Here is a 25821-nt window from a genome sequence, read left to right on the forward strand (position 1 = left end):
ATTTACTTCTTGTACCTGCCAAACCCCTCTCCGTTGCCCCTCCCCCTCTTCCGTCTCGATGGTTCGTCTCGTGGAAGAGATCGATGCGCCAACCCGTCGATCCGATCTAGCATCACCAACGCCCATAGTGTCACCTCCGTCTCCGGCCAGACCTGTCCGCCGTTGCTTTCGGACCACTCCGAGTGGTACTACTACTACCGGCCGGACCAAGCGCCAGTCCCGCGCCAAGCTCACCCTAGAGGAGAGGGAAAAGGTCCGCCAAGTCCGCCGCCAGCGCGCCTGTCTACGCTGTAGAATCCTGAAGATCCAGGTAGGTTGGTCAGCGAGAATGCTCACCAACGGTTCTTAAGCCACTAACACTCCGATAAGTGCTCGGTCGACAACCCGTGCCAGCCTTGCTTGCTGTCGGCCGTCCGGGGCTTCGAGCGCAAGGTCCTATCATTCTGTTACTGCGTACGCACGCGGTTTGCGGACGTCAACATCTTCGACAACCCCAGCACCACCGGCAGCCGGGGAACAGCAGCATCCATCATGCAGATCGAAACGCTCATGCAGGCCATGGCGGGCCTGCTCGAGCGCATCGCCGCCCCCGCCGACTTCAACCTCACCTCCTCCCCGGAGACTTTCAATTCGACCATGCTGCGCTGGCTAACCGACCCCTCGTTTCACCTGCCCAACGGGAGCATCGTGGGGTTATGCTGCTCGAGCTTGCTGGGCCTGCAGTTCCAGGAGGAGAAGGAGTCCGCCGCGGACGGGTTGGTGGATGACTTCAAGCAGTTCTTGTTGGCCACGTCCTTGGTGCACGCCGAGTGGAAGGACCAGAGGGTTGGGAAGGGGGACGATAAGAAGAGGATACGCACGCGCGAGCTGTACGCTGCGAGCCAGATGACAGGGTCGAGGTTGTTGAAGAGGCTTGATCGCATCTTGACGCCCCAGTTTCTCGGCAAGTGTGGGCGCGAGTCGTGCCAGGTGTTATTCCTGCTCGTGCTCGGCGCTGCGTTGGGGGTGGCATATGCGTCGAGCAGCGTGGTGAGTGCGGAACTGAGGCAGCAGCGTCTGGAGTTGGCTTCGTCAGATGCGTTGCGGGGGATCAGCTCGCCGTTATTGTCGACAACAACCACCCCGGCGTCCTCGGCCTCCTCCTTGTCACCCGCGGCTTTGTTGAGTCCCGAGTTTCAGCGCAGCCCGACGTTGTGGTTGGCGATGAAGGAACACCTCTGCCAGATGCTGGCTCATCATCTCATCTTCATCGGGTCCATGCTCGGCATCAAGCTCGACACGGCGGTGGAACGGCACATCATCGACACGGCCGTGGCGAGGTGGAATAAGGCGGAGGAGTATGTCTGGGCGAATGCGGTGCCGGTGATTCCAACCCCTGGCAAGAAGGCTGGTGGGCGGAAGGTGGAAGAGGGGCCGCAAAGAGAGTCAAGTGAAGAGCCTAGGGATCCGCTTCGGGAGGGAGAGCTTGAGGATGCTGGCTCTACGGATGGGGAGACGAAAGCGCCGACTCACCGTCCACCAATGCCGCCACCTCCGCTGCCCAGGTTAGCGCCGATTCCTTGTCCCGAGATCAAGGAGTTCCACCCGGAGGTTATCAGGGATTGGGGCCAAAACCCGCAGTCCTTTTTAGACATGCTTAACGAGGATTTCGACTTCGACACGCCGAGCGTCGATAATAAGACTACCGATGGTGATTGCGGTGGTGAAGCAGGGCGCGGCCAGAAGAGGAAATCGCCCTTGACGACGACGCCGGATCTTGACCCTCCGAGTCGGGACTTAGGTATGTCATGGCCCTGGAAGACAGTTGTTGGCACTGCCGGTATCTTGAAATCTGACAGGATTGCTAGAAGATACCCCCGAGTCTCATCCCCAACGTCGCGAATTAAAACGGCGGTCGATTTGGCTCGTACGCCCAGTGGATGCCGGGCCGGATCACGGCGTGATGAACTTCCATGCTAGGTTACGCGGGGGAGTGGAGATGTTTGGGTCTTTTGTTTAGGTATCTTTGTTGATTTGTTGTTACTTTTTTGGGACGATGTTTATGATGTGATGTCCTGGGTTCTCATTTTTGTTTTGGTTCTTGCTACATTTTGGTGGAGTGGCAGTTTCTGTCTTTTTTTCTGGTTTACGATTTGAGGGATCGAGGTGCCGAGGCGCGGAGATGGGTGGCGAGGTTCACATGTCTCTTGCTAGTACCATACTGCTCAAGGGGTGTTTGGTGTTGGCATCAAGATGGGTGGGTTGAAAAGAGGCGGCGTCTATCGAGTAGAGTCTCTCGAGTGGTGTTGGCTAGATAGTTCATCATCCGCAGATGGTGTGTACAGGAATAAGCACTATTATTTCCAGAATCATATTGTACCGTTCATAGATGAGCAGATCTCACTTTTGGGCGTGAGCCAAGAAAAGTATCACACGTCTCAGGGGTTGAGGTAGGGCTTGACTCAATGCTCCTAGATGATTTAGGTGCGTACCTAGGTACAGTTCCATTGTTTGTTGCATCGGCATATAGGCATGGCAACAATTGCCCATCTACTTACCTATTGCTAATACCCATTATCGTGCTCTCTTTTCTCTCTCTCGGTCTCGCCGTTTCAGTGACCCAGAGGAAATCTCAGACCAAACAAACCCGAGCAGACTCCAAGCCACCTGCTCCGTAAGTCAGCACGAGCAGATGGATCCAGCCCATTGCTCAAAAAGTAAGAAGAGGTACAAATTGAAACACAAAGTAGGTCCAGAACAGAGTTTTGCTGAGTAGGGCCGTCCGATCTTGTTGCCGGTCACGATGGACACTACGTAGTCCGCCGCCAGAATAAACCCGACGCAAGATGCCAGACCAAAGAGGGTAAACAGGTATAGAGTGAAGCTGTGGCGTCTCTTGGTTCCCGACGAGGCCTTGATAACAGCCCGCCAGATCCCACTCACCCACGTAATTGCGGCCAGCACCAGCCCAACCAAGGCGCAGATTGTGAGGGCCATGCCCGTCTTGTCCTTGTCTTCGTCCCGCGTTTTGCTGTCGAAATAAAATACGCCGTCGAGTTTGGGGTTGTCGACGACGTCTGTGTTGGTGATTGGTTTTAGTACATCTGACTGACTGACTGTCCAAGCACGATTGGGGCAGGGGAAGGGTTGGAAAGGTGATAGCATAGGAGCCACCCTCCCTGATGGTCAATGAAACGAAACACACCTGCTATGGTCCCGACGATCTGGGAATTGACCAAGCTCGCAATGATCAGAGCGATCAACCACGGCGTCAACGACCACCCCGCGCCTCCGCCCACCTCATTCTTCCCTTCCTCGGGCTGGAAATAATTCCCCATAACCACCGGCGGCTGTACTTGTGGGGTGCGGCGTTTCAGCCGAAACCACTCCTCCCTTGGCGTGTCCCTGAAATACCGATGAACCACGATCCCGTCAAAATCACGCCATACACAATCTGGATCAGCGCCAGCGAGTACAGCGCGCGCGACCCCTCGATCGCGGGTAGGTTGGACCCGGCAATGGCGATGGTCACGATGGAAGAGACGAACACCACCGCCGTGTTGATCAACTTGACCCACTTGGTCGAGAGCCGCTGGAAGGGGAAGAGCGGCTTGCGCCCGAGCAGGTGGCACGCCATGGTGTAGAGCAGGACCGAGTGCGAGACCATGCCCAGCGTGCCGTAGGGGAGCTGGTACGAGTCCTGCGCCTCACGGACGCGCGAAGCGGCCGCGTCGGTGTCCATGTCTTCGTTGCTGCCTTTTCGTTGCGCTTGGGCTGGAATGGTTTGGGCCGCGAGGAGGAAGAAGAGGGAGGGGATCCATCGCGGAGAGGAGGATCCCCGGAGAGAAAGGAGTGACAACATGGTGGTGAAGTTGTGGTTGGGATGTGAGGACGGGCACAGCGGCTATTCTTGTGCCGTCAGGAATGACGATGGGGGCGCATTATGAGAAGGAGAAGAACAGAGCTGGAAGCTACACTACTGCCATACAATATAACCCATCCTTTGCGCTACTTCTTACCAAACCGACAACCACACCCATGGGGATGGTTCAGGCATGGAGATAGGGGCATGGCTTTCACCCTTCCGAAAAGGGTACCTACTTAGCCCGCGTGTGTTAGTTATTGGCTTGGCTGTTGCTTCAGCTGCCGCGCGGCTAAAAGCACCCATATTTCCCTAGAAGCACCCATTTTCAGCCACTGTTGGCGCCAAGTTATGTGGCCGTGCAACGCCCGCGCAAGCTTCTTACGGTTTTCTTTCGATCTGCTTCCCCCTCGGCCTGGACCTGAGTTCCACGAAGTGCAAGGCGTGACTGACCGAAGAACTTGCTTTCTGTTCATAGTATGAAGTATTTGAGGCCCCTATCGCTCGGCTGCTACAGCCAACAAGTCAGTATTTGGGCATATCTGCCTCAAGGTCAACCGATGCTTTGACACGGTCGCGTTGACTCTAGACCTTTACGAGTGACTGAAAATGGGTGCGTCTACTACACAGTAGCGAAATATGGGTGCTTGTAGCGGCGTCGTCCAGCTGTGCAGCTGTGGCTTGACGCTTGACAGGAAACAGGTCAAGCTGAAGCCAAGTCCTGCGGGCAAGGGGTGGGAGCTATGCAGAATCTAGATAGTTTATGTAGGTAGGTTGTGATAAATCTTCCTGTCCTGCACCGAGCTAAATTTAACCTTGAATGTTTAATGCTCCTACTGTTTTGAAAAAACCTGGGGTTGCGGGTTGAGGAGTTGGTTCATCCGTCAAGGCCGCTCTCGGTGTCAGTTCTTGTACAGACGTTCCTATCCCCGACTTGGCGCATTTTGGCTTGCATTCAATGACATGGGCATGGGTCACACTGAATCTTAAAGAGTGTCGAGGGTCACAGGCAACTACCACTACCATTTACCTACCTGTCCTATGTACATGAGGTTCGTTTCAACTCCGTGGCCAGAGATTATAGTGTCTGGCTCATCATTGGCATCAGGTTTGATTGGCTCCTCGGTATCAAGCTAGTTCCAAGGGCCGAGCAACGATATAGGGCATGCTTTGATCCTTGCATAACGCTGTGGCGATTTTGCCTTGTGTTGTGGAAAGCAGGCAGACGGAACGCGTTGCGATGGGTGATACAGTACATAGGTACGAAACCGTTTGCTATTGGGGCCAACGCGACAACACTTCCTCGTCCACAAAGCCATTTGCCGAGTCAGTTCATTCGAGTGAACCTTGGGCCACATCAGCACTTGGGGTTAGAGGCATGACTGGCTCAAAAGACTTGGTGCCGCCCCCTTGGTAGTAGGTTACAAACGCCACCATCCGAAGCGTATGTGAATGGCCAGGGATAGATGTGATGTACTGTACCATACGTAGTACCTAGAGAGATGTAATGATATGCATATGTAATTAGGTACCCATTTGGTGGTTTGCGTGGCTGATGCCCCAGCCTTGTCAGCCAACCTTGTGGCTTGCTCTCCCAGCCAACCACCAGCACAAATGGACTCCAAGATGCAACAGCAGAAAATTCGGCGGCTAGGTCGGCAGGTTCCCCGGAGACGGAAGTACGTACTCACAATGAGGCGTACTTGCATGCCTGACGGGTCGAACAGAAGATGTGAAAAGTGATCATGCAATACGGCCTCCTGCATGGTGTATGCATGAGATGTCAGTGTATGCCTCCATCTGCCGTCGTTGGGCTTCGTCATGTTTCCATGCAAGCGGCAGAATAGCTGATGGAGCAAACGCCAGATCGTAGGGTTGCGATGCTCAGTTAGCTGGGATCCTGGATGAATGGAGGGCAGGATGCCAATAGAGACCCAGAGAGGTTTGCTGATTTACTCCCTAATGTTGAATGTTCCATCTTTTGCGAACAGTGTCCTGTGCTACGCCATAATACTCACAACTTGTCGATCGAGGCCTGCCACTGACAAGGCAGAGAACAACCCAAGCCCTGTTTCTTAGACTTGCAAACAACGGGCCAACAGTTCTCGGGGCTTGTCGTGTGACCCTGTGGCCTAAACGCCAGACCAGACCCCGGGGCCAGCTAACAGCATGTTGGGAAAGGCGCATTTGCTTGATGACTCCAACAACAAACGAACATGTATGCCTCCGACAGCCAACGGTTTGGTGTCAGTTTGAACAGTCATGTTGAACAATCTGGAGTGGTCAAGATAATACAATCGGGTTGTTTGCCGTCTTTCCTGCATGGAATCGGAGGCATACCGGACGGATTGATGGACAGAGATGATGGATGTATGTACAGTACAGTACATACAAGGTGCCACATAAACCTCGCCGATCAACAGCTCGCGAGATCTTCAACGCCAAACATTGACTGCTTGGCTTGAATATTTATGAATTAATACTACTACAAGAAACATACTTGATGACGGGATGCCAAATAAGTACCAGACGCACAAAGCCCCAACCCAAACTGCCGGCGGCACGAGGTGTCTCACACAAATCACAAAGAGATTTGGGGGAGAAATTGACACGAACTTGAAATGGGAGCCATACGTTGCCAAGAATGAGGCCTGCCACAGGACAGGCCAGAGGTTACACAGGGGTTTGTTGTTGGTGAACATATATTGGACCAAATGCCGGCCGAGCACTGTGCCCGTTTGCCGTTTTCCCGCTCAGCGACGTCACCCAAGAGGGGTTTCCTGTTTTCTTATATCCCTTTGGAAATTCCCCGGATTTTTACCAGCACCATTCTCCTGGATCGATATTCGGTGTCCAACTTCCCCACCTTTGTTACCCATTTCATCAATAGACTGGGGACACTATTAGTAAGGTGTTAAAGTGGGTTACAGCCAACTTTGCCCGCCGGAAGGTCAACGACGACGAGAGCGGTGTCTTACTTACGAACCACACAATTGCATTAATTTGAGCATTTTCATCTTGCATTTCTCGCTCTTAATTAAGAACCACCCACCCATGTCCCAACAACAGCCCAGAGGAGGACGAGGCGGCCAGCGCGGGGGTGGAGGTGGCGGCCGTGGGCGCGGCGGTGGTGATGGGGGTCGCGGGGGATTTTGGTCACAATCAGGCGGAGGTGGTCGAGGAGGCGGCGGGGATCGAGATCGCGGTGGTTTCTCCGGTCGTGGTCGGGGCGGCGGTGATGGTTACCGAGGCGGAGGTGGACGTGGCGGAGGACGCGGCGGAGGTCGCGGAGGCTATGGAGGAGGTGGTGGAGGAGGAGGAGATCAAGGCCCGGTGACTTACACGTGAGTATCATGCCCCTTTTCACGGGTCGGGAATGGCAAGTTAACCCCCCTTGACAGCTCTCCCACCGGCCAGGTCCCCGTGCCCGACGCAAATGTTACAAACGTCGAGAACAAGCTCGGCAAGGTCTTGAACATCGGTGCGCTCACCTTGAAGTCCACCACGCCACTTCGGCCCGCCTACGGTACAAGGGGTCAACAGAAAACCCTATGGGCCAACTACGTCCAGCTCATGGCAGCCAAGGACCTCGTCTTTTACCGCTACGACCTCTCAGTTCAACCCGCCGCCACGGGGAAGAAACTGACCCAAATCATCCGCCTGCTCCTGGAAACCGACGAGTTTGCCGGCATCCGTGATCAAGTCGCTACTGACTTCAAGTCGACGATGGTTTCGCGAAAGCAGGTCAAGCCGGAAACAGAGTTCACCGTCAACGTCGCCTATCGCACCGAGGGCGAAGACGAACCGCGTGCTGGGGGTCCCACGTATAAAGTCCGTGTGCTCTTGACCAACACGCTGAACGTCGCCGACCTGATGAACTACCTGGCGTCCACGGACTCGTCAGCCTCTGGCGATTCTAAGCTGCCCATCATCCAGGCTTTCAACATCCTCCTCAATCACTACACCAAATCGTCCTCGGCCATCTGCACCATCGGCTCGTCGCGGGCCTTCCCGATGCAGCCGAACCCCGACTCCCGGTACGACCTGGGCAACGGCCTGACGGCCTTGCGCGGCTTCTTCGCCAGCGTGCGCGCCGCCACCGCGCGCATTCTCGTCAACGTCAACGTGACCTGCGCTGCCTTCTACAACGATGGCCCCCTGGACGGGCTGATGCGCTCCTTCGGCTGCCAGAACTACCACGCCAAGGCGAAGCTCGCCGAGTACCTCAAGAGGAAAGTCCGCGTGCGCACCACGCATTTGCCGGTGCGCAAGAACCGCGCTGGCGAGGTCGTCATCAAGCCCAAGACCATCATTGGGTTGGCGAATCGAGATGACGGTCGCAAGTTGGCGCATCCGCCGCGCGTCAAAGACTTTGGCGCCGGTCCGAAGGATGTCGAGTTTTGGCTCGAAGACAACCCTCCCGCCGCCGGGGCGGCAGCGACAGCGCCACAACAGACGGTTCCTGGTATGGAGGCCGCTGCTCCAGCCCAGGGCAAGAAGAAGAAGGGAGGGAAAAAGGGGGGCGGCGCGGCCGCCGCGGCCGGTCCGGCTAAACCCCCTACTGAAGGCCGATATATCAGCGTTTTTGACTTTTTCAAATCCAGTTCGTTTTCCCCATCTCTCTGCGGCAATTCTCTCCTGGCTTTGATGACTGACTTGACCATTCAGAGTACAACATCACCTTGCAGCATCCTGACCTACCCGTCATCAACGTCGGCACTCGCGACAACCCGACATACCTCCCCGCCGAGGTGTGCGAGGTCCTGCCTGGCCTGGTGGCGAATAAGAAGCTGGATCCCTTCCAGACTCAGAATATGATCAAGTTTGCGGTCCGCAAGCCCGGTCAGAACGCGACCTTTATTGTGAATGATGGTCTCCGGATCGCTGGGCTGACGGCGGCCAATCCGCTGCTGGTATGTCTCCTTATCGTTCTGGCCTGGTGTTCCATAGGTACTGACGAATCTTTTACCACGTCGACAGGCAAAATTCGGAGTTAATATCACTCCAAGCTTGATCACCGTTCCTGGGCGAGTTCTCGACTCACCCGAGGTCCACTATCGCCAGAACCAGAAGGCCAGGATCCGAGATGGCAGCTGGAACATGGCTGACGTCAAGTTTCACAAGCCCGGCAACTTGAAGAAGTGGACATGGCGCAGGATCACACTTCCAAGGTACAGGCAGTCGTTCCGCGACGACAACGACGTACGAAGCGCCATCCAAAAGTTCTCCCAGGGCCTGCGCACGTCAGGGGTCGACGCTCTCGACCCGAATCCCAAGGATGGCTACACCATTGCTTGCGATGTCCCCGACGACCAGCGCATCGACAACGAAATCAGGGCTCTCGCTCAGCAAGGGTACGAACTGGTCCTCATCGTCATCCCCGACACCATCAACGAGCTGTACTGCAAAATCAAGCACTGCGGCGATGTCAAGTACGGCGTGCACACGGTGTGCTGCGTCGAGCAGCGGTTCGCCAAGGGCGCGCCGCAATACAACGCCAACGTGGCGCTGAAGGTCAACCTCAAAATGGGCGGCGAAAACCAGCTGGTCGCGGCTAAGAACCGCCTCCTCATCGAAGAAGACAAGACCATGGTCGTCGGCATCGACGTGACCCACCCCTCCCCGGGCTCAGCCTCCAACGCCCCGAGTATTGCCGGCATGGTCGCGAGCGTCGACAAGTCCCTGACCCAGTGGCCCGTCGTGTTGCGCGTCCAGCGCCGCGCACGCAACGAGATGGTTTCCGACCTCGGCGAGATGCTCAAGACTCGCCTCGCGATCTGGCAAGCCCGCCACCGCGGCGTGCTGCCCGAAAACATCCTCGTCTACCGCGACGGCGTGTCTGAAGGGCAGTACCAAACCGTCCTTGACGTCGAGGTTCCCTTACTCCGCGAGGCGTGCAAGCAGGTATACCCGCCCGCGCAGACCAAGAACGGCCTGCCGCGGCTGACGGTCGTGATCGTCGGCAAGCGGCACCACACACGCTTCTACGTTGCCAACAAGGACGACGCGGACCGGTCGGGTAACACGCCCGCCGGCACGGTGGTGGACCGCGGCGTGACCGAGGCCCGGCAGTGGGATTTCTTCTTGCAGGCGCATGCCGCGATCCAGGGCACCGCGCGCCCCGCACATTACGTGGTGGTCCTGGACGAGATCTTGCGCGCGCGCTACGCCAAAGGGCCCTACCCGTCCGGGTGCCAAAACGTGGCCGACGTGTTGGAGATGCTGACGCAGAGTATGAGCTATGTGTACGGGCGCGCGACTAAGGCGGTACGCGTCTGCACGCCGGCGTACTATGCGGATGTGGTGTGCGAGAGGGCAAGGTGTTACTTGAGCGGTGTGTATGATACGCCGACTCACTCGGCGGCGGCGAGCGTGGCGGGGTCGACGGCCACGGGGCCGTTGGCGGCGACGAATGACGATGTGAGGATTCATGAGAGGTTGAAGGATACTATGTTTTATATTTGAGGGGGTGTATCTGGGATGATTTCGATTCATGGTTAGCATGGTCCAAGAGGTGAACCCGGAATGAGATAGCATTGGTCAGACAAATAGGTAGATGACGAAAAGTTTTGGATCGAGAAGAAACCTATGTGGCTGGCACTTTGTTGGTGTAACGCGTCTGCGTATGACCTCAGGCCAGGTAGGGTGCCTGATTTAGGCAACCATGGGCATGTCATCGAGCAAGTCTCTCAGGGAGGTGGGCTAGTGACACAGGACAGCCAACTGCAGGGTCAAGTAAACACCAGGTTGGTGGATATATTGGTCGCCGGCACCCCGGAAGGGCTTCTCCCTCTTTCCACTTCTTCTTCCGCATCCTCATATTTGAGTCAACCCCCTTATTAATACTCCAAGCAATCCAAGGTTTATCCTGCCCCGTGTCCGGCACAATCATGTCGTCCTTGCACAATAACATCCCTCTGCCGTCGGGCATCACAGACTGTGCGACTTCGTTCCAAGCGTGGCACTCCTTCGACAAGACCAGCAAGCAATGGGAAGCCCTTCCCTTTGACGACAACCAACAAGACGAGCATGTCCAGCAAGACACTCAACCAGACAGCCGGCCTTACCGCCTGGTGACCTGGAACGTTGAATTCAACACTCCCTTTCCGGCCATTCGTCTCTCTGCCATTCTCTCCCGCATCTTCTCCCTCTCCCCTGCTCCTGACATCATCTTCCTCCAAGAGCTCGAGGAGGAAGCCTTCCGTCAACTTCTTGACGAAACAGAGATACGAGACAACTGGCTCCTGAGTGACGCCTCCGGCTCCATACCCTCCCACCTCCCCTTCATCACAGTCACCCTCCTCTCCAAGCGGCGGTCCCACAACATCTGCCCCGGACCTGTTTGGAGGCTCTCGTATCCGAGCTACTTCAAACGTGATGCTCTCTGCTGCGACATCTCAGTGCCCTCGGCATCCGCCGCACCTCCCTCCCGTGTTCGCTTGGTCAATGTCCACCTCGACTCGCTCGACTTCAAGCCAAGCTGTCGACCGAAGCAACTCGAGATCGTTGCCTCGTATCTCCGCAGCGCCGACGCCGGTCTTGTGGCGGGGGACTTCAACCCTGTGCTGCCCGAGGATGGGGAGTTGGTTGAAAAGAATGGTCTAGTGGACGCTTGGGAGGTTTTGAGACCTGGGGAACCGGGGTTTACCTGGGGACACAAATCAAAACAGCGGTATCCGCCGAAGCGGATGGACAAGATCGCCATGCTGAACCTGGACGCCAAAGAGATTGACGTCCTCGATCCGGGTTATGTCAGTTACGAAGCGGCGGAGAAAGGCCAAGTTGTGATGCTTTCCTCCAGGAAGTCGAAGGATGCGTTGCCTTGTAGTGATCACTCCGGGTTGCTGTGTTCGTTCACCTTGTCTGCTTCCGCAGCGGAGGAGTAAACAGGCTTGGATCACGGGGTGTGTTTATTACATGAGTCTTACGTATCACATCGTTGGCTGACCTATTATGACTTAATCTGCTACTCTTACTCCTACTTCTTCTTCATGACCGACCTCAATGCCAAACTCTCAATACTCACGACATTCCCCTTAGCATCCACCTCAAACACAAACTGATCCAGCGGCTGCGTCCCGTACGTCACGCCCGTGAACGACACCCACGTACCGCAGTCCGTCGAAAACATAGAATCTGGCCGTGCCGGCAGGTTGAGGTCCTCAAACACCGCCTTGAACGCCACCCTTTTGCTCCCATCCGGCCGCGCCGTTTCCAGCCCGGCCGGGTACAGCCGCACGCTGGGATCCACGGGCGAGTACCCAGACTGCAGCACGACTGCAACGGTGCGCATGTCGGTACTATTGCTGATCCACCGGTCCACGCCCAGCCCGGGCCGATCTTCCTGCGTCGTGATGACCAGCGATGAATTCCGCGTTTCGTCGACGTACTCGCCCGCAAACTTCGCGTGCGCCTGCTCGCGCGCTGACGCCTCGAGTGCAGGGACAAGGTAACCACCCAGGATGTCGGCGAGGTTGAAGTTGGTGTTACCCGGGATCTCGGCTCCGGCGATCATGATGGAGAAGCCGATATCGTAGTCGGGCAGCAGAACCAAAAGGGCCGAGTAGTGGCCGATGCGGCCTGCTTTGTTGAAGGCGTCAGTCACGCGCTTGCCGTTGGCGTAGGGGATGATGATGCGCCGGACGCCCCAGGGTGAGCCCACGCCGGCGATGAGCTCGGAGGAGAGAGCATTGGGTTTGAGCCAGCGGCGGGTGACGGTGGGTGGGAGGAGCGTGGAGCGGAGGATGGCGCGCCCGAGGGCGGAGAGGTCGGAGACGGACGAGTACATGTTCCCGGCGCTAATGTGGTATTAAATATTAGCTTCATTGTTCGGGAATCCTTCCGGGGAGTGAGTGAACTCACGGGTTCTCGTCACCGAGCTGATAGTCCCATCCCGAGTCGGCGCGATCTCCGGGAATGATGCCCTGTGACGCCGGCGCATTGCGGTAATACGTGTGCTTAAGTCCCAACGGGCGCAGGACGCTCTCGTTGATCATTTCCTCAAAGCTCTTGCCCTTGATTGCTTCGAGTGCGTACGCGAGGATCTGATAGCCCGTGTTGGTGTAGGCGGGAGTCGCTGAGGCGGCGAAGGACGGGGGAGCGCGGAGGAGACCCTCAAAGAACTCTGTGAACGTGAGCTCTCAGCCACGCTGGACACCCAACAGGACTATTGAGCTGGATAGTATGAGGACTTACGAGTCCGGTTGCACTGCGGCCACAGGCCACACGGTGGCAACATCGGGTCCGAGTCGTTCAGCGGCGGAAATCCAATCTCCACGGCCACATCACGGCCGAGTTCCTGCGTAACCTCTCCCATTAGGCCATCTGTTCAACCCGTCAGCATTCTCTCTGCCCCTGCTTCACCCCTTGACTGAAGCAACTTACAATCCCTGATGGCCCCCGACGTCTGCCCTGCCAGCGCGCCCACCGTAACCTCCTCCCAATTCACGAATCCCACCGGGTCCTCCCTTGCCTTACCCCTCTCCACCGCCGCCGCCAGCTCAGGCACGTACTTAGTGATCGGATCATTCCACTTCCTATCCCCGTCCTGCACCAGCCACGTATACACTGTAAACACCTTGGTCAGACTCCCAAGCCGATACACCACGTCCGGCCCGGCCTCGAACACCCCCTCCACTATGTCGGACGCATTCTTCTTCCTCCTTTCCTCCGCCTCCAGTCCTGCCTCGGCGAGCGCCTTGGCAGTGTGATGCCAGCTGAACACGAGCGGCTCTGTTTCGCTCGCGCTGAACACCTCGATCGAGTAGCTGGTCGTGTTGGCGCGCACGGCGGGCGTGTCGTTACTGTCCCACCAGTTGAGGACTTCGGTGAGATTGGCGATGGCGGATTGTAGGATGGGTGAGGATCGGAAGGAGTAGGGTTTGGGGTAGACGGGGCCGAGGGGAGGGCAGTTCGGGCCCGCGAGGGTGAGGGTGGGGAGGAGGGAGAGGAGGAGAAGGCGCATGGTTGGTTTTGGTGTTATATTTGGAGGAGGGGGCATGGTGAGCTGGGACCTGTGGCTGCCGTGGACTTCTGCGGTGGGATGAGGGCAGATCCTAACTTCGGAGGAGCATTGTCACAGTCCCGGAGATTTTGGTGGTTTATGTTGTCTCTCCAAAACGCAGATCAGCAACATCTGGCCCCGTGGTGGACATATGGTCGCGAACATCGGTGGTGGTCACTACGTACGCGTACAGTTGCATTTACCACCTTAGCATGGCATCCGAAGTCATCGCGTCGGTTCCTGCATCTGGGGAAGATGATTAACGGTCCGAGGCTGCTACGTCGGGAAGTCCTTCGGCATACAAGTCTACTACGACATCACTGCCCTGGAACGAAAAGGGATAATGGGTTCCGATGGGGACTATGACGCGTCCCGAGGTCCTGGAGCTCCGTCTACTAATTCGGAACGTTCCGAGATGGGGAAAGTACTATGCAATATCAAGCATCGGGATCTTTTACAGGATATAATTAATGTAGTCGTGGTAGCGTTGCAAGACATCACTTTCTACTCTGCTGCGGGTGTGAATGTAGGTATCTTCCACGCAACTCAGCACATGCTCCTCACTCTGGCTCCGTCCAATTTCGACTCGGAAGACAGGGCGCTAGGAACATCGAACTTTTGTGGGCATCTTCACGGCTCAATGCGATTTCTCCGGATAGTGGAATGGTCGACGATCCGGAAGTCTGGAACTAGTATATGGATTGACCGGCACGCGGCTAAATGGCAGGGAAATTTATTAATACTCCATAGTACCAGGTAGCCAACATGATACCTCTTTCAATCCTATTGCATCCTACCAACTGTTAACTAGATAGGTAATTCTGCCATTTGCTCTGGCACTCGCTTGAAGGACTCTGGGTCCATCCCAAGTGATAATATCAAGGCTGCCATATCCCCAATGCGTCATGTTACCACACGTGAACACAAACCATGCGTGGACGTGTAGCGTGGCCAGCAAAACGTCTATAAAGCAAAAGCCATCGCATGGTCTCATGGTCTATTAGTCGTAGCAAAAAGAGGCATCGGGCCAAAGAATTGCAGACCACACGGCCTCGTCCGATCAGACAAAGTAACCAACATCGAGAACATGAGTTCGAGTACAAAAGCACAAGTAATATTATATTGTTACAATGCGGATGAATCAAGTTGTCTGTTACATTGGTTCACATGACAACCTCCACACTTAAAATTCATCCACATAGTCCTTAACCTGCCTATGAGGCAGTTGGCGATGATCTGCTCTCCTTGACAGATTATGAGTTGGTGATGGATAATTGCGTCAATGATATCCCGCCGAGGTGATTCATTGACTTCATTGAAAGTGAACGAATGCAGTCGATTAGGTTCGTCTAAGACAAAGCATAGTATGCTTGCCAAAGAACCAGCGCCATTGACTAATCCTGTAGAAAAACATACTGAATATCAAGAGCAAAGGCCAAAGCGCAGTCGGTAGTCCAAGTTATGTGAGTGAGTCCTGGACCAGAAGACCATCTGACATGAATGCTGCAATGTTTGAGCTCCTTGTGAGAGAAACTCGGGTCTTGCGAGGACTTGATCTGTGAGGAATCTGCATGCGTCTGACACATGAAAAGAGTAATAATCCTGAATATCGTATCGCCAAAACTGATACCATCGTCATCACTACCTGGGATACTCAAATGAAACCTTTCAAATTCCCGAGCCGTGGCCGCGAGGCCTCTAACTTCTAAGAATACCCCTATTAACGCCAAACCGCCCCAAACGCCAAACTCACCTTGGTATTAATGACCCCCACCCAACCCGTTGCCGTGCTTACAGACAATTAGGTATGTTGGAACCTAAACAAAACAACTCATCCCCTCTCAACACCCCCTTTCAACCAGCAGCCCACCGAGCTTCAATATCCTCCACTGTCTTCTTCAACCCCAGAATCGACTTACCCAATTCCCCCTCCTTCTCCCCCTCAATATCCTTCGTCTTGCCCAGCACATCCTTGATCAGATCCGCGACCGCCGTGACCAACTCCGCGATCTGCTCATTATTAGCAATCACCACCTGGTTCTCAGTGAGCAGCTTTTCCAGCTCCGCGCGCAGCTTGGGCAGCTCCTCGAGCAGCGCCTTTTGGTAGCTCTTGATGTGCGCGCTTTGCCGCGCCCGCAGGTTCAGCGTGGTCCGCGTCAGGTTGCGCACGAGCGCGATGTGCGGGTGCTGAGCGCTTTCGTAGGCCGTGGGCCGGAACCGGTCTTCGTCGGTGGGGGACGGCGGGAGGGATTCTTTGCCGGCTTCGACGTCGAGGGTTGTGCCGTTGGCTTTGACGTTGACTGTGAGCTTGTCCAGCTGGCGCCCACTCCAGTCGGTGCTGTAGAAGGTCAGTAGAGCGTAGAGCTTGATTAGGCTGTGGAAGTAGGCGAAGGCGACTTGGACGGGGAAGAGGTAGATGTCGCGCGGGTTGCAGCGGTAGTAGTCAAAGACCTTGACGGTCTTGGTGAAGAAGATCCAGAGGAGCAGCTTGAGCAGGCCGGCCAGGGAGAGCCAGGACGAGCGCACAAAGAAGTAAAGCAGCGCGGCGTCGGTGAACAGCGCGAAGTTGGTGAAGGAGGTCAGGTAGACGGCATAGACGCAGTACGGCTGGCGGCTCCAGACGGTGCGGTCCGTGAACAGGCTGCACGAGTTGCTGCGCCAGGTCGTGCGCACCCACCGCAGGCACTGGCCTAGGAACTTCTTCTCGAGCGGCTCTTCGACGCCAATGTCGGTCTCCATGACGGTGGCCTCGGTGTACTGGATTTTGATGTCCCACCCGTCCCGGACGACGTAGCGCGTGATGTAGTTGTCGTCGTCGGCGTTGAGCGGGCCGAACAGGCCAAAGAAGAAGCGCTCGTTGGTGTATCCCTTCAGGAAGTCCTTGCGCTGCAGAATCTCGGACCTGATGGCGCAGCTGCGGCCCGAGACGACGAACACACCTCCGTCGATCGTGTTGGTCGCGCGGATCTCAAAGTTGTGCCGATAAAGGTAGATGGCGCCCAGCATGTTCCAGATACTGCCGCGCAGGTCGGTGCCCTGCTTGCGGCGCACGCGCTTGTTGGTGCCCACCAAACCGACCCAGTGGTCCTCAAAGGGGTAGAGCATCGACTCTAGGAACTGGGGACCAAAGTAGACGTGGTCGTCGAGCAGGACGGTGATCGGGGTGTTGACCTGGGGTACGGCATGGGCAACCTGGACGCGCTTGTTCGCCTGGCTGACTTGCAGGAGGACATACTCGATATCTTTGTTGGCTTCCTTGAACTCTTGGATGATGGGCTCGGCTTTCTTGTAGAGGACATCGCCGACCGTCACTACGATGAGCTTCGCAGGCCGGTTGGCGGCGACAGCCGTCAGGGTTTCGCGGAACCCAGCACCCTCGGGGTCGACAGTTGGGATGATACAAGTGACATCGCGCTGAGGTTGGAACCTGGGTTTCCTCGGCTTCGGGGACGGCTTGTAGCACCAGAAAGCAATAAAGTTGATGAAGAAGCGAATGTATCTCCAAGCAAATAAGGCTAGGAAGCGATAGAGGTAGATGTCCCGACCAGCAAAATCCACGATAGCACGATGGATGAGGAAGGCCGTTCCGACCAGAAAGGCCACATTCAGGATTGCCCGAAACATAGCGAACGCAGCGTCTAAGTTGTGTAGCACACGTTTCTGCTCCTACACCTTCCATCCCGATCTCCCGACCCTCCGCCGCCCGTTCGTTAAGTAGGTCCTTCATCCCTCAAAGACTCCCATTCATCTCATATCCCACAGTTCCGAGATCATAGCTATTGTCCCCAAAACGGCCATCTTGATGGTGATGATCTGAAGATGTTCTTTGACATAGGGTAGACGACAAAGCCCAGGAGGAGACGGGATGACAGATGCTCGAGCCGTGGTGGCGAGAGCTGTTGAGAGGTGGTGAAGGAATCTTTGTCATAGGAGGCGAAGCGTGATGCTGTATATATCGAGAGGCTATGACCGGTCACTCCGACGAGATAGGAATCTTGGTGTTTCGACGGCGAGACCCTTCCTGTGATGGTAGTCATCTTGATGGCAGCTGGCATGCGCCATCTTTCGAGTTGATTCTAGAGTTGAACCATCTGCGGCAGCCTAGGACTCGAGATTTGGGTCAACGTACTCGAGAAACACTATAGATGGGACAGTCTATGCGGACAAGACGAATAGAATCGTCAAAGGCAGGACGCGGCACGGAGAGACAAAGGATATCATGTGAACCTGTTCAGACAACAGAATAATGTATGGCAGCATTGGTTGACAGCCTCCAAAATTACTGTTCAAAGACCCGAGTCCATTCAGAACAAAGAATTCAAGCTTTCTCACGGCTCCTACATCCGCATACTATCCTTCATGTTGTGGCTTGTACAGGCTGGATGTAATAATGGCTCATCAATGACTTGATCATTGGTGGTTTAGACAATAAGGACAACATCAACAAGCCCTAAAATACACCTCAAGTTAACAATAGTTGAGGGGAGACAGTAAAAGGAATATCGGATAGAGCATTGTTTAGAGCAACACAGCTTGCACCCTTGGCTGACATTAGGATATCTCAGTACCTCAGGTATGGGAGGATCTTGGAAGACAGAATTACCAAATAAAGCAAGCAGTGAATGAGACTGCACACCTCAGTGTGTGCTCAATCCTGATTCCCGACCCAGAGTTCAATATGTGCAACGGCAGTCTAGAGTGCACGCCTCCTAGAGCAGACATTGTGAAACCAACCATGACCCAAATATTCTATGGTATCTCCATCCGCTCTTGACCCGGTACCGCCCTTTCCCAAACGCCAGCCAAATGCCATAAAAGCACATGGACATGAATGAATTATGAACAAAACAGAGAGACCGCCTCCCGAGATCCGCGGAAAATGCCGAGTCCAAAGACCAAAACACTCCACCCTCTCAGAACCTGTTCGACCCATACGTCTTGACCTCGAACCGGGACGAGGGGTAATCGATGGATTCCGTCTTTGGGTTATAGTGCAGCGTTGCGTCCATGGTCACATAGTAGTTTGAGGATTCCAGCCTTACGTGGCCAGCAATCAGTACGCAGCCGCGGGGCGGCCAGATAGTACCGCCAAGGTGGCCCCGAACAATCGCCCCTCGAAAGCGCTGCCAGTGTGTTTCATGGCTATTTTTGAGATACCACATTATGTCGGGTTTCTTGCGCTCCGAGTTGTTGGACGAGTCCGAGGCCGTTGTGGGTCTAGACGGGGATGGGCCTGCTGGACCTGGATCGCCGGCCTGGTGAGGTCGGCTGGTGGAGCCTTGGCGCATGCGCTCGAGGATTTTCTGCATTTCAGGCGCAGGAGCCGTCGGGCCGGGATGGGGAGCAGGACTGGCGGGATCGCCAGAGGCAGAGCGGGCGCGGCGCACCTCGTCCAAGGCCGACTTGAAAGCCTCAACAGTCACCGCGTAAAGTCCATAAAGAGCAATGCCTGGCCAAAGTATTCGGTCGAGACGCCGTTTAACGGCCTGGTCGATTGGTTGGGTGGCCCATTCAAGGCTGTCCGCCTTGACGAGAATCCTACACATCAGTTAGATGGCAGTGCCGCAGCGGGGTCAGACGGGAATGCAGGACTCACCCAGAACGCACGAATACCGGGGGCGCAAAGGTTGGAAAAGTTATTCTCAGGGTGTGCTCTGTTATCTGAACTCCAGGCTCAAAATTCAAGAGCCTCTTCAGCTGTGATGAAGTGTTTGCTTCTTTGAGGATAGTGAGTTTCGCCAACTCTGCAGACCAGTAAGTTAGTAGCGGCATCGGAGAGAGGGACAGATTGGAAGATAAGAGAAATGGAAGAAACGAACCCATGATGGCCTTCTTTTTCTCTATATCTCTGGATATCCTTTTGAACTCCTGATATTCGGGGCACCCGGGCGGGTAGGGCTGCCTTGGAAGCTGCTTTGTGGTGAAGGGGAAGGGGATAAATCGCGGCGAGGTCTGGGACTGGGGTCGCGGCTCGTCGCTGGACTCGGGAAAGGGTAGAAATGTCCAGAGGACCAGCTCCAACACGAGGAAGCCTTTGATAGTGGCGCCGCTGGTGGACGAAGGAGAGTCAGCCGTAGGTTCTTTGCGAGAAGGTGGGGGCGGAGAGAGCGGCGTACAGGACACGGGCAATGGGTTTCGCCTTTTTTATCTTGACCCTCTCGATGCGGACTGTCTGGCCGTTGGGAATGCGGGAAAGCAGCCTGGGTGACCTGAATAAGGTCCGGAATGGGCGATATACGCGAAGCATGGCGGGGAGGTCGTCCGGACGGACGGCGAAGTAGGAACGCGGTCGGAGGGGTGTCGGCCGAAGATCGGGGCGAGGTGGGCGTCGTCGAGTTGGGAGAGGGAAATAGCAGATGAGGCAGAGCCGCTACGGATACGGCATCGTTTCTGCTCTTGAATGATGTCGGCCGGATGGCGGGGAGAAAGGCTGAGACTGGCGAGGCGAAAAAAAGGATATGTCAGTTTCTCGCTGCTTCTCGGTTGTCGCTGGAGTCGGAATGTTGCGATTTGGCAGTCCAGCCTGCTTCCATCCCGGTCCCTGGCTGACCGTGTGGGGCCGGTCCTCAGCCGGGATGGGTACGTACCTCTTTGTGGGGATGAAGACAAGGGTCGATTGGATGAATCCAGGCAGTTCACGACCCATCCGCGGCTGTCTTGGCGCCGAGAGATTTCAACTGGCTCAAGCAGCCAACCGCCCAAGCCTCAGCTCGACGTAATCCGGCCTGTCGTGCTGTCCAACACCCTTCATCCACTCGACACACAATCAACAGCCGGTCGGCGTAGGTCCATCCGGCTCACGGCGTCTTGTCTGGCGTCAACATTAGTGGCATATATAGTGGCAATTACTGTTCCCAACTTTCATCATGAGGTTATTCTCCAGTTTGGCAGCTGCCGTGCTGCCCGTGTTGGTGGCTGGCGCGAACCCCAACGCCGACGTCTATCTCTTCCCTCGGCCATCCACCGACGGCGCCCACGACGTCCCTAGCATCCCCAAAGAAGTCGCTCGTCACATCTTCCTGCAGAGGGTTAGCTAAACTATCAGAATCCAATTCGCAACTCCCTGGCTAACCGGCCCCTCACAGACGTCGAGGCAACAATATGGCAGCGACCTGCGCGACTTGCCCAGTTCCGTTGATATTGAGACCGCCGTCACCCACCTTGCGAGGTTCGGGAAGAGCCCAGAACCCCTTTTTGCCGCCCCGCATCAACAATCTGCGTCGCAGCTCGTCGTCATCCTCGAGGGCGCTACATCGGAGCAGTCACAGCGTCTCCATGAAAAGATCGGAGACAATGCCGCTTTCACAATCGCGGACCCGCCCTCGGCCACTGCCAACAAGAACCTGCTGTCCCTGTTTCAAAACATGGGCATTGCGTCCACCAAGCAATGTGACCTCGCATCCGCGCTCAACCCCCTCAACTCGGATTGCTGGACCGGTTCATCCCTGGTCGTGAAGTACGACCTCAAGAAGGTTTGTTTTTCCTCGTTTTTTTCCCTTCTCCATTCTCCACGCCCATCACTGACGGACCCACCCACATCCACAGTCACCCGCGACCCTCGACGCTCTTCTCAACAACCTGGAGCGTCTGAACAATTTCGTCAGCGACGGCATCCTCGAGGCGCTGCTCCTCGTCCTTCCCGAATCCAGCCGCAACTCCAAGACCAACCATTGGAGCGCCACCGCCGACCTCCGCCGCCGCTACAACAGCTCCGAAGTCGAATCCGTGCTCTCCGACGCCGCCTTCTTCAAGGCTGACGCCCCCGACTCCAAGCCCGCCCCGACCAATACCCCCAAGCCCCGCATCCCCAAGTGCTTCACTTCCCTCAACGCCTGCCGCAACCAGACCAATTCCTGCTCCGGACACGGCGAGTGCGTCGACAAGTACGCCCTCGGCGGCGGCAGTGGTAACGACACGGCCTTGGCCACCGACGACTCCCCAGCGAGGTGCTTCGTGTGCATGTGCCGCGCCACTGAGGTGGAGCGCCCTGCCAATTCTACCATCAAGGGGTCCAAGAAGATTTATTGGGGTGGCGCCATGTGCCAGAAGGAGGATGTCAGTGTTGAGTTCTGGCTTCTGGCCGGCTTTACTATCGTCATGATTGGTGTAGTGTCTGGGGCTATTGGGCTGTTGTACAGTGTTGGCGAGGAGAAGCTTCCGGGTGTCATTGGCGCCGGTGTGAGCAGGTCCAAGTAACTGGGATGCGTATGGGGAAAGGGGATGAATGGAATGGGCGAAGTTGGATATTCATTAGGGAAGGATGGTTATGTGTCAATATCAACTCATGGTTGGTGCGAGAGGGCTGTGTCTGTGTATTATATTTCGGCGTTGTTGGCATGGCGGATCAGGGAGAGGGGGAAATAATTTCCAAGGCACTTGGGCATCTACACACAATGAATTGCACTAGGTCATAGTGAAGACTTTGGTTTCATTCCCACCATAGGTGATCTCTCTATTCAGGAACAATCTTCAACATCTCCCTCTCCACGAATCACCTCACGTCATCTCTTCATCCCCATCCGCATCCTCCCTCCTCGTCGGGGTCGCACCAAAGCTCTCCAGCCCCCTCTCCGCCGGCATCCCCGACAGCACCGGCCGCAGCCCCGACTGCCCAGCGCTGCTAACTATGCCTTTCACATCCACCGTCCCGCCGCCCGCGCTCTCCACGGCGGCCTTGTACTTCTCCCCCGCCTGGTTCAGTATCTCCTGAACCTCCTTTTCGCGGGCGAGAATCTCCTCGCGCTCCTTCTCCAGCTCGCCGATGCGCGTCCGCTTCTGCGCGACTTGGTCCTCCAACCCTTTCACCAGGTCGCGCATGCGCTGCAGAACCTCGTTGAGTTTCGGCAGGGGTTTCATACGCGGGATGACCGAGTCCGGATCTTCTAGCTCGGGCGGGAGGAGAGGGTCGGCGCCCGTGGTCCGGCGCAAGCCCTCCAACCCTGCGCGCTGCTGCGCGGCCTCGTACGCGGCGAGCCGCTCGGCTTCGCTGTCGGATTGGTCGTCGCCGTTTTCATCGTCTTCGGCGGCGCGGATGAGCTCGGCGATTTCCTCCCTGTGTCGCTTGGCCGCCTCGCGCTCGGCCTTGCGGCCTAGGGCTAGACGGCCGTCGGATACGAACTCGTCGTATCCTTCTCCCAAGTCTTCGTCCTCGGCGACGAGGCGGGATTCGGGCTTCTTTTTGCGGGTGGGGAACGACACGGAGACGCGCGCGCCCCCGCTAAAGTCGGAGGTGTGGCGGTCCGGGTCGTCCGAGTCCTCGAGCGAGATGAATTCGGCTTCGCGGGCGAGACGGGCACGGCGTTCCTTACGCTCGCGGATCTCGGCTTCGGTGAGGATGTGCGCGGCGGGTTGGGCGTTGGCGGATTGGGATATAATTTGGCCAGCGGTGGAGGTTGTTGGGTCCACGATCACGGCGCCTTCGAGTTCCGAGGCGTCGAGCATTTCCTCGTCGGCGTCGGCAGCGGCTGCTGCTGCGTTGCCTTGTTGCTGGCCGTCGGCGCTCACGCCCCAGTCGGCGTCGTGGTCATCGTGGATTTCCAGGGAGGCGAGGTTTTGGGGAGTGCTGGGCGTTGAGGTTTGCAGCTCTTCGAGATACTCTTTGCTGTACTTGGGCCCATCGTCATCGCCGCCTCCGAAGCGCAAGGGCAAGCGGCCGCCCGCGGCGCCTAGGCTCTGCAAGGAGGCAGACTTGCGAAGAGCATTGGTTTCGAGGAGGCGTTGGCTCAATGGCTTTTTGGACGGGCCTGATGACTTCGTGACTGATGTACCGCCTGCAGCGCTGGACGAGTCGCTCTCGTTGTCTTCTCCGGACGCTGCCGGGCCGAAGGAGAGTCGGGACGCGCCCGGCCGTTTTTTCTTGGCCTTGATTACCGAGGGGCGAATGACCGTTGGGCCGGAAGAATCGTCTTGCTCGTCATTTCCACCCTCGGTTCGCGCTGATGCCGATTCCGCGGATGCCTCTGCGTCATTCTCGATGTCGATGCGTATGTTGCGTCGTGCGGTCGAGGATCTCGGCTTGCTTCGGCCGAACTTGATGCGCTCTGAGGGCGCTGGTTCTGCCGGCAGCGCATCAGCTAGGTGGCTCTTTATGGGTTCAAGGATCAGCAACGGAGGGCTTTTGCGAGCTGGGCATGGCCGGTGATCGGTCTGCGACTTACGGTTACTGTCCTCCCCGCCGCCCAGGCTGGATGTCAGGTCGTTATCGTCATCGTAGTCATAGGTCTGGATGATGCGTGGTTTCCTTTTTGTAAATGAAGTCATGGCGGACTAAGAGGTTGGATTTCTTCGGGGGATTCGAAGTTTGGAGAGTGTTGGATCTTGAAGCTCCCTTGCACATTGCATTGTTGTTGTCGAAGGCGACTCCAGGGACTCCTTATCTTATCGCAGCCCCACGTGACATCACTGCCGCGTCGCGAAACTGAGCCAGCAGCTTCAGGCGTCTCTCGCTTTCACTTTCCGCTTGGCAGCAACTGGAGCTCTTCCCATCAATTGTCCATCAGCGCCAGCCTCAGATACTTCCATCAACATGGCGCCCCCGCAACCAGAGCTCAAGAAGGTCGGTTGTCCAGCTTCAATTCCATCATCCCTCGCATTCTTGTCTCTGTCTGAAGCTAACCCGCCTCTAGTACCTCGACAAGCGGTTGTTTGTCCAGCTCAATGGCAGCCGCAAGGTCATTGGCGTCCTCCGTGGATACGATGTACGAGCCACCATCCATAATTTGCAACCTTCTCCAGGCTAATCCACCTCTAGGTCTTTTTGAATATCGTTCTGGACGATGCTGTCGAGGAGAAGGATAACGGCGAGAAGGTCAAGCTCGGCATGGTTGTCATCCGCGGCAACTCGGTAGTCATGATGGAGGCATTGGAGAGGATTGGCGACGATCGTCCTCAGCGTTAATGGAACCCCGGTGTTCCCGCGTGAGAACAGAACACAGGGGCTTTTGCGGAGAGATCGACGAGCTGTTTTTGTTGGATGTCTGGCGCAAGGCAACGGAACCTCAAGGCGTCTTTCAAAGGGGAATTTCAACGGAATTACGGACGGCATGGAAGTACGGCGTTCACCTCGGCAGCTACACGGCTCGGTCGAAAACGGAAGATACAAACAAAAATTGGCCAAGACAGACAGATTCTCGACAAAAGAAAAGAGATACCCATTTCCATCCCGGTCATCCTTCCTTGGATTGCCACACCTTCTCGTCAAACCCGTCCATCATCTCCCCGCCGTACGCCTGTACCCAGCCTCGAATCCCGCCGTTAAGCACGCGACATTGAAGGTCTCCGCCGACTTCGTCGACATAATCCTGCATCCAGGCTGCGCAGCGAGGTCCTCGTCCAAGTGAGGAAGCTTTGGTGGGGCCAGGCATGTCAGCATTTACAAATCTCGCAGAATGGCAGTCGCAGATAGAATCGGGTAGTGAGGCAGGCGGCTTCCACGGGATGGGAGAGATAGAGGCCATAAGAACCAAGTCTTAAGGAACTCACCACAATAGAAAATCACCGTCTTCACCCCCGCCCTCTTGCACAGATCATACAACACCCCTCTCGTCGGATAGAAACTATGCGCAGGCAAATTGATAGCCCCGCGCACCGTTCCTCCCGTGCAATCCGTCCGGCGGGTGTCGACGAGTAACACATCTCCAGGAAGACCCTCCTCGGTCCCGGTCTGGGTCCCGGTGCCGGCGCTGGATGACTCCGTGCCCGACGATGCCAAGTCCGCCTCCGAGCCTAGTCCTTCCCGTTCCTTCAGCAGGCGGTACACGTCCTCGGGATCCAGGCGTGGCGCGACGGACCGCGGTTCGGGGAAGGCCGTCCACCACGGCGTGCCATCCTCGCGGATGGCCATGCGGAGGCAGTGTTCGTTGGGGCCGTGGTGGTGGTGCTCGTGTCCATGGCTATGTCCGTGTCCATGTCCGTGAACCCGTTTCTGGTTAAGGTTTGGTTCGGGGACGACGGGTTCGATTGCCATTGTGTATTCCCT

General features: G+C 56.3%; 11 protein-coding genes across 11 annotated transcripts; 5 read left to right on the forward strand and 6 right to left on the reverse strand.

Moving 5' to 3' along the window:
• Window positions 1-58: 58 nt before the first annotated feature.
• Window positions 59-1999, forward strand: VTJ04DRAFT_1977 (uncharacterized protein; the record flags this gene model as incomplete). The annotated part of the gene is made up of 3 exons (XM_069359723.1): window positions 59-310; window positions 370-1780; window positions 1848-1999. 3 exons carry the CDS (start codon window positions 59-61, stop codon window positions 1997-1999), a joined length of 1815 nt encoding a protein of 604 aa, XP_069224585.1.
• A 659-nt stretch (window positions 2000-2658) lies between these two features.
• Window positions 2659-3841, reverse strand: VTJ04DRAFT_1978 (uncharacterized protein; the record flags this gene model as incomplete). Its single annotated transcript, XM_069359724.1, has 3 exons — window positions 2659-3056; window positions 3185-3334; window positions 3394-3841. The coding sequence occupies 3 exons, from the start codon at window positions 3839-3841 to the stop codon at window positions 2659-2661; spliced, it is 996 nt and encodes a 331-aa protein (XP_069224586.1).
• A 3054-nt stretch (window positions 3842-6895) lies between these two features.
• On the forward strand, window positions 6896-10306 carry VTJ04DRAFT_1979 (uncharacterized protein; the record flags this gene model as incomplete). Its single annotated transcript, XM_069359725.1, has 4 exons — window positions 6896-7185; window positions 7243-8444; window positions 8510-8754; window positions 8822-10306. The coding sequence occupies 4 exons, from the start codon at window positions 6896-6898 to the stop codon at window positions 10304-10306; spliced, it is 3222 nt and encodes a 1073-aa protein (XP_069224587.1).
• A 425-nt stretch (window positions 10307-10731) lies between these two features.
• Window positions 10732-11727, forward strand: VTJ04DRAFT_1980 (uncharacterized protein; the record flags this gene model as incomplete). Its single annotated transcript, XM_069359727.1, has 1 exon — window positions 10732-11727. One exon carries the CDS (start codon window positions 10732-10734, stop codon window positions 11725-11727), a length of 996 nt encoding a protein of 331 aa, XP_069224588.1.
• A 92-nt stretch (window positions 11728-11819) lies between these two features.
• Window positions 11820-13805, reverse strand: VTJ04DRAFT_1981 (uncharacterized protein; the record flags this gene model as incomplete). Its single annotated transcript, XM_069359728.1, has 4 exons — window positions 11820-12639; window positions 12704-12965; window positions 13037-13165; window positions 13226-13805. The coding sequence occupies 4 exons, from the start codon at window positions 13803-13805 to the stop codon at window positions 11820-11822; spliced, it is 1791 nt and encodes a 596-aa protein (XP_069224589.1).
• A 1893-nt stretch (window positions 13806-15698) lies between these two features.
• Window positions 15699-17468, reverse strand: VTJ04DRAFT_1982 (uncharacterized protein; the record flags this gene model as incomplete). Its single annotated transcript, XM_069359729.1, has 1 exon — window positions 15699-17468. The coding sequence occupies one exon, from the start codon at window positions 17466-17468 to the stop codon at window positions 15699-15701; it is 1770 nt and encodes a 589-aa protein (XP_069224590.1).
• Window positions 17469-18757: 1289 nt separating this feature from the next.
• VTJ04DRAFT_1983 (uncharacterized protein) lies at window positions 18758-20091 on the reverse strand (the record flags this gene model as incomplete). Its single annotated transcript, XM_069359730.1, has 4 exons — window positions 18758-19382; window positions 19441-19588; window positions 19664-19893; window positions 19961-20091. 4 exons carry the CDS (start codon window positions 20089-20091, stop codon window positions 18758-18760), a joined length of 1134 nt encoding a protein of 377 aa, XP_069224591.1.
• Window positions 20092-20710: 619 nt separating this feature from the next.
• Window positions 20711-22040, forward strand: VTJ04DRAFT_1984 (uncharacterized protein; the record flags this gene model as incomplete). The annotated part of the gene is made up of 3 exons (XM_069359731.1): window positions 20711-20872; window positions 20930-21316; window positions 21390-22040. 3 exons carry the CDS (start codon window positions 20711-20713, stop codon window positions 22038-22040), a joined length of 1200 nt encoding a protein of 399 aa, XP_069224592.1.
• A 300-nt stretch (window positions 22041-22340) lies between these two features.
• VTJ04DRAFT_1985 (uncharacterized protein) lies at window positions 22341-24104 on the reverse strand (the record flags this gene model as incomplete). Its single annotated transcript, XM_069359732.1, has 1 exon — window positions 22341-24104. The coding sequence occupies one exon, from the start codon at window positions 24102-24104 to the stop codon at window positions 22341-22343; it is 1764 nt and encodes a 587-aa protein (XP_069224593.1).
• Window positions 24105-24369: 265 nt separating this feature from the next.
• On the forward strand, window positions 24370-24741 carry VTJ04DRAFT_1986 (uncharacterized protein; the record flags this gene model as incomplete). Its single annotated transcript, XM_069359733.1, has 3 exons — window positions 24370-24399; window positions 24470-24541; window positions 24595-24741. 3 exons carry the CDS (start codon window positions 24370-24372, stop codon window positions 24739-24741), a joined length of 249 nt encoding a protein of 82 aa, XP_069224594.1.
• Window positions 24742-25215: 474 nt separating this feature from the next.
• Window positions 25216-25809, reverse strand: VTJ04DRAFT_1987 (uncharacterized protein; the record flags this gene model as incomplete). The annotated part of the gene is made up of 1 exon (XM_069359734.1): window positions 25216-25809. One exon carries the CDS (start codon window positions 25807-25809, stop codon window positions 25216-25218), a length of 594 nt encoding a protein of 197 aa, XP_069224595.1.
• Between the last annotated feature and the right edge of the window lie 12 nt (window positions 25810-25821).

This window comes from Mycothermus thermophilus, assembly GCF_041956435.1.
Source record: "Mycothermus thermophilus strain CBS 625.91 unplaced genomic scaffold VTJ04scaffold_1, whole genome shotgun sequence".
NCBI classification, from domain to species: Eukaryota; Fungi; Ascomycota; class Sordariomycetes; order Sordariales; family Chaetomiaceae; genus Mycothermus; species Mycothermus thermophilus.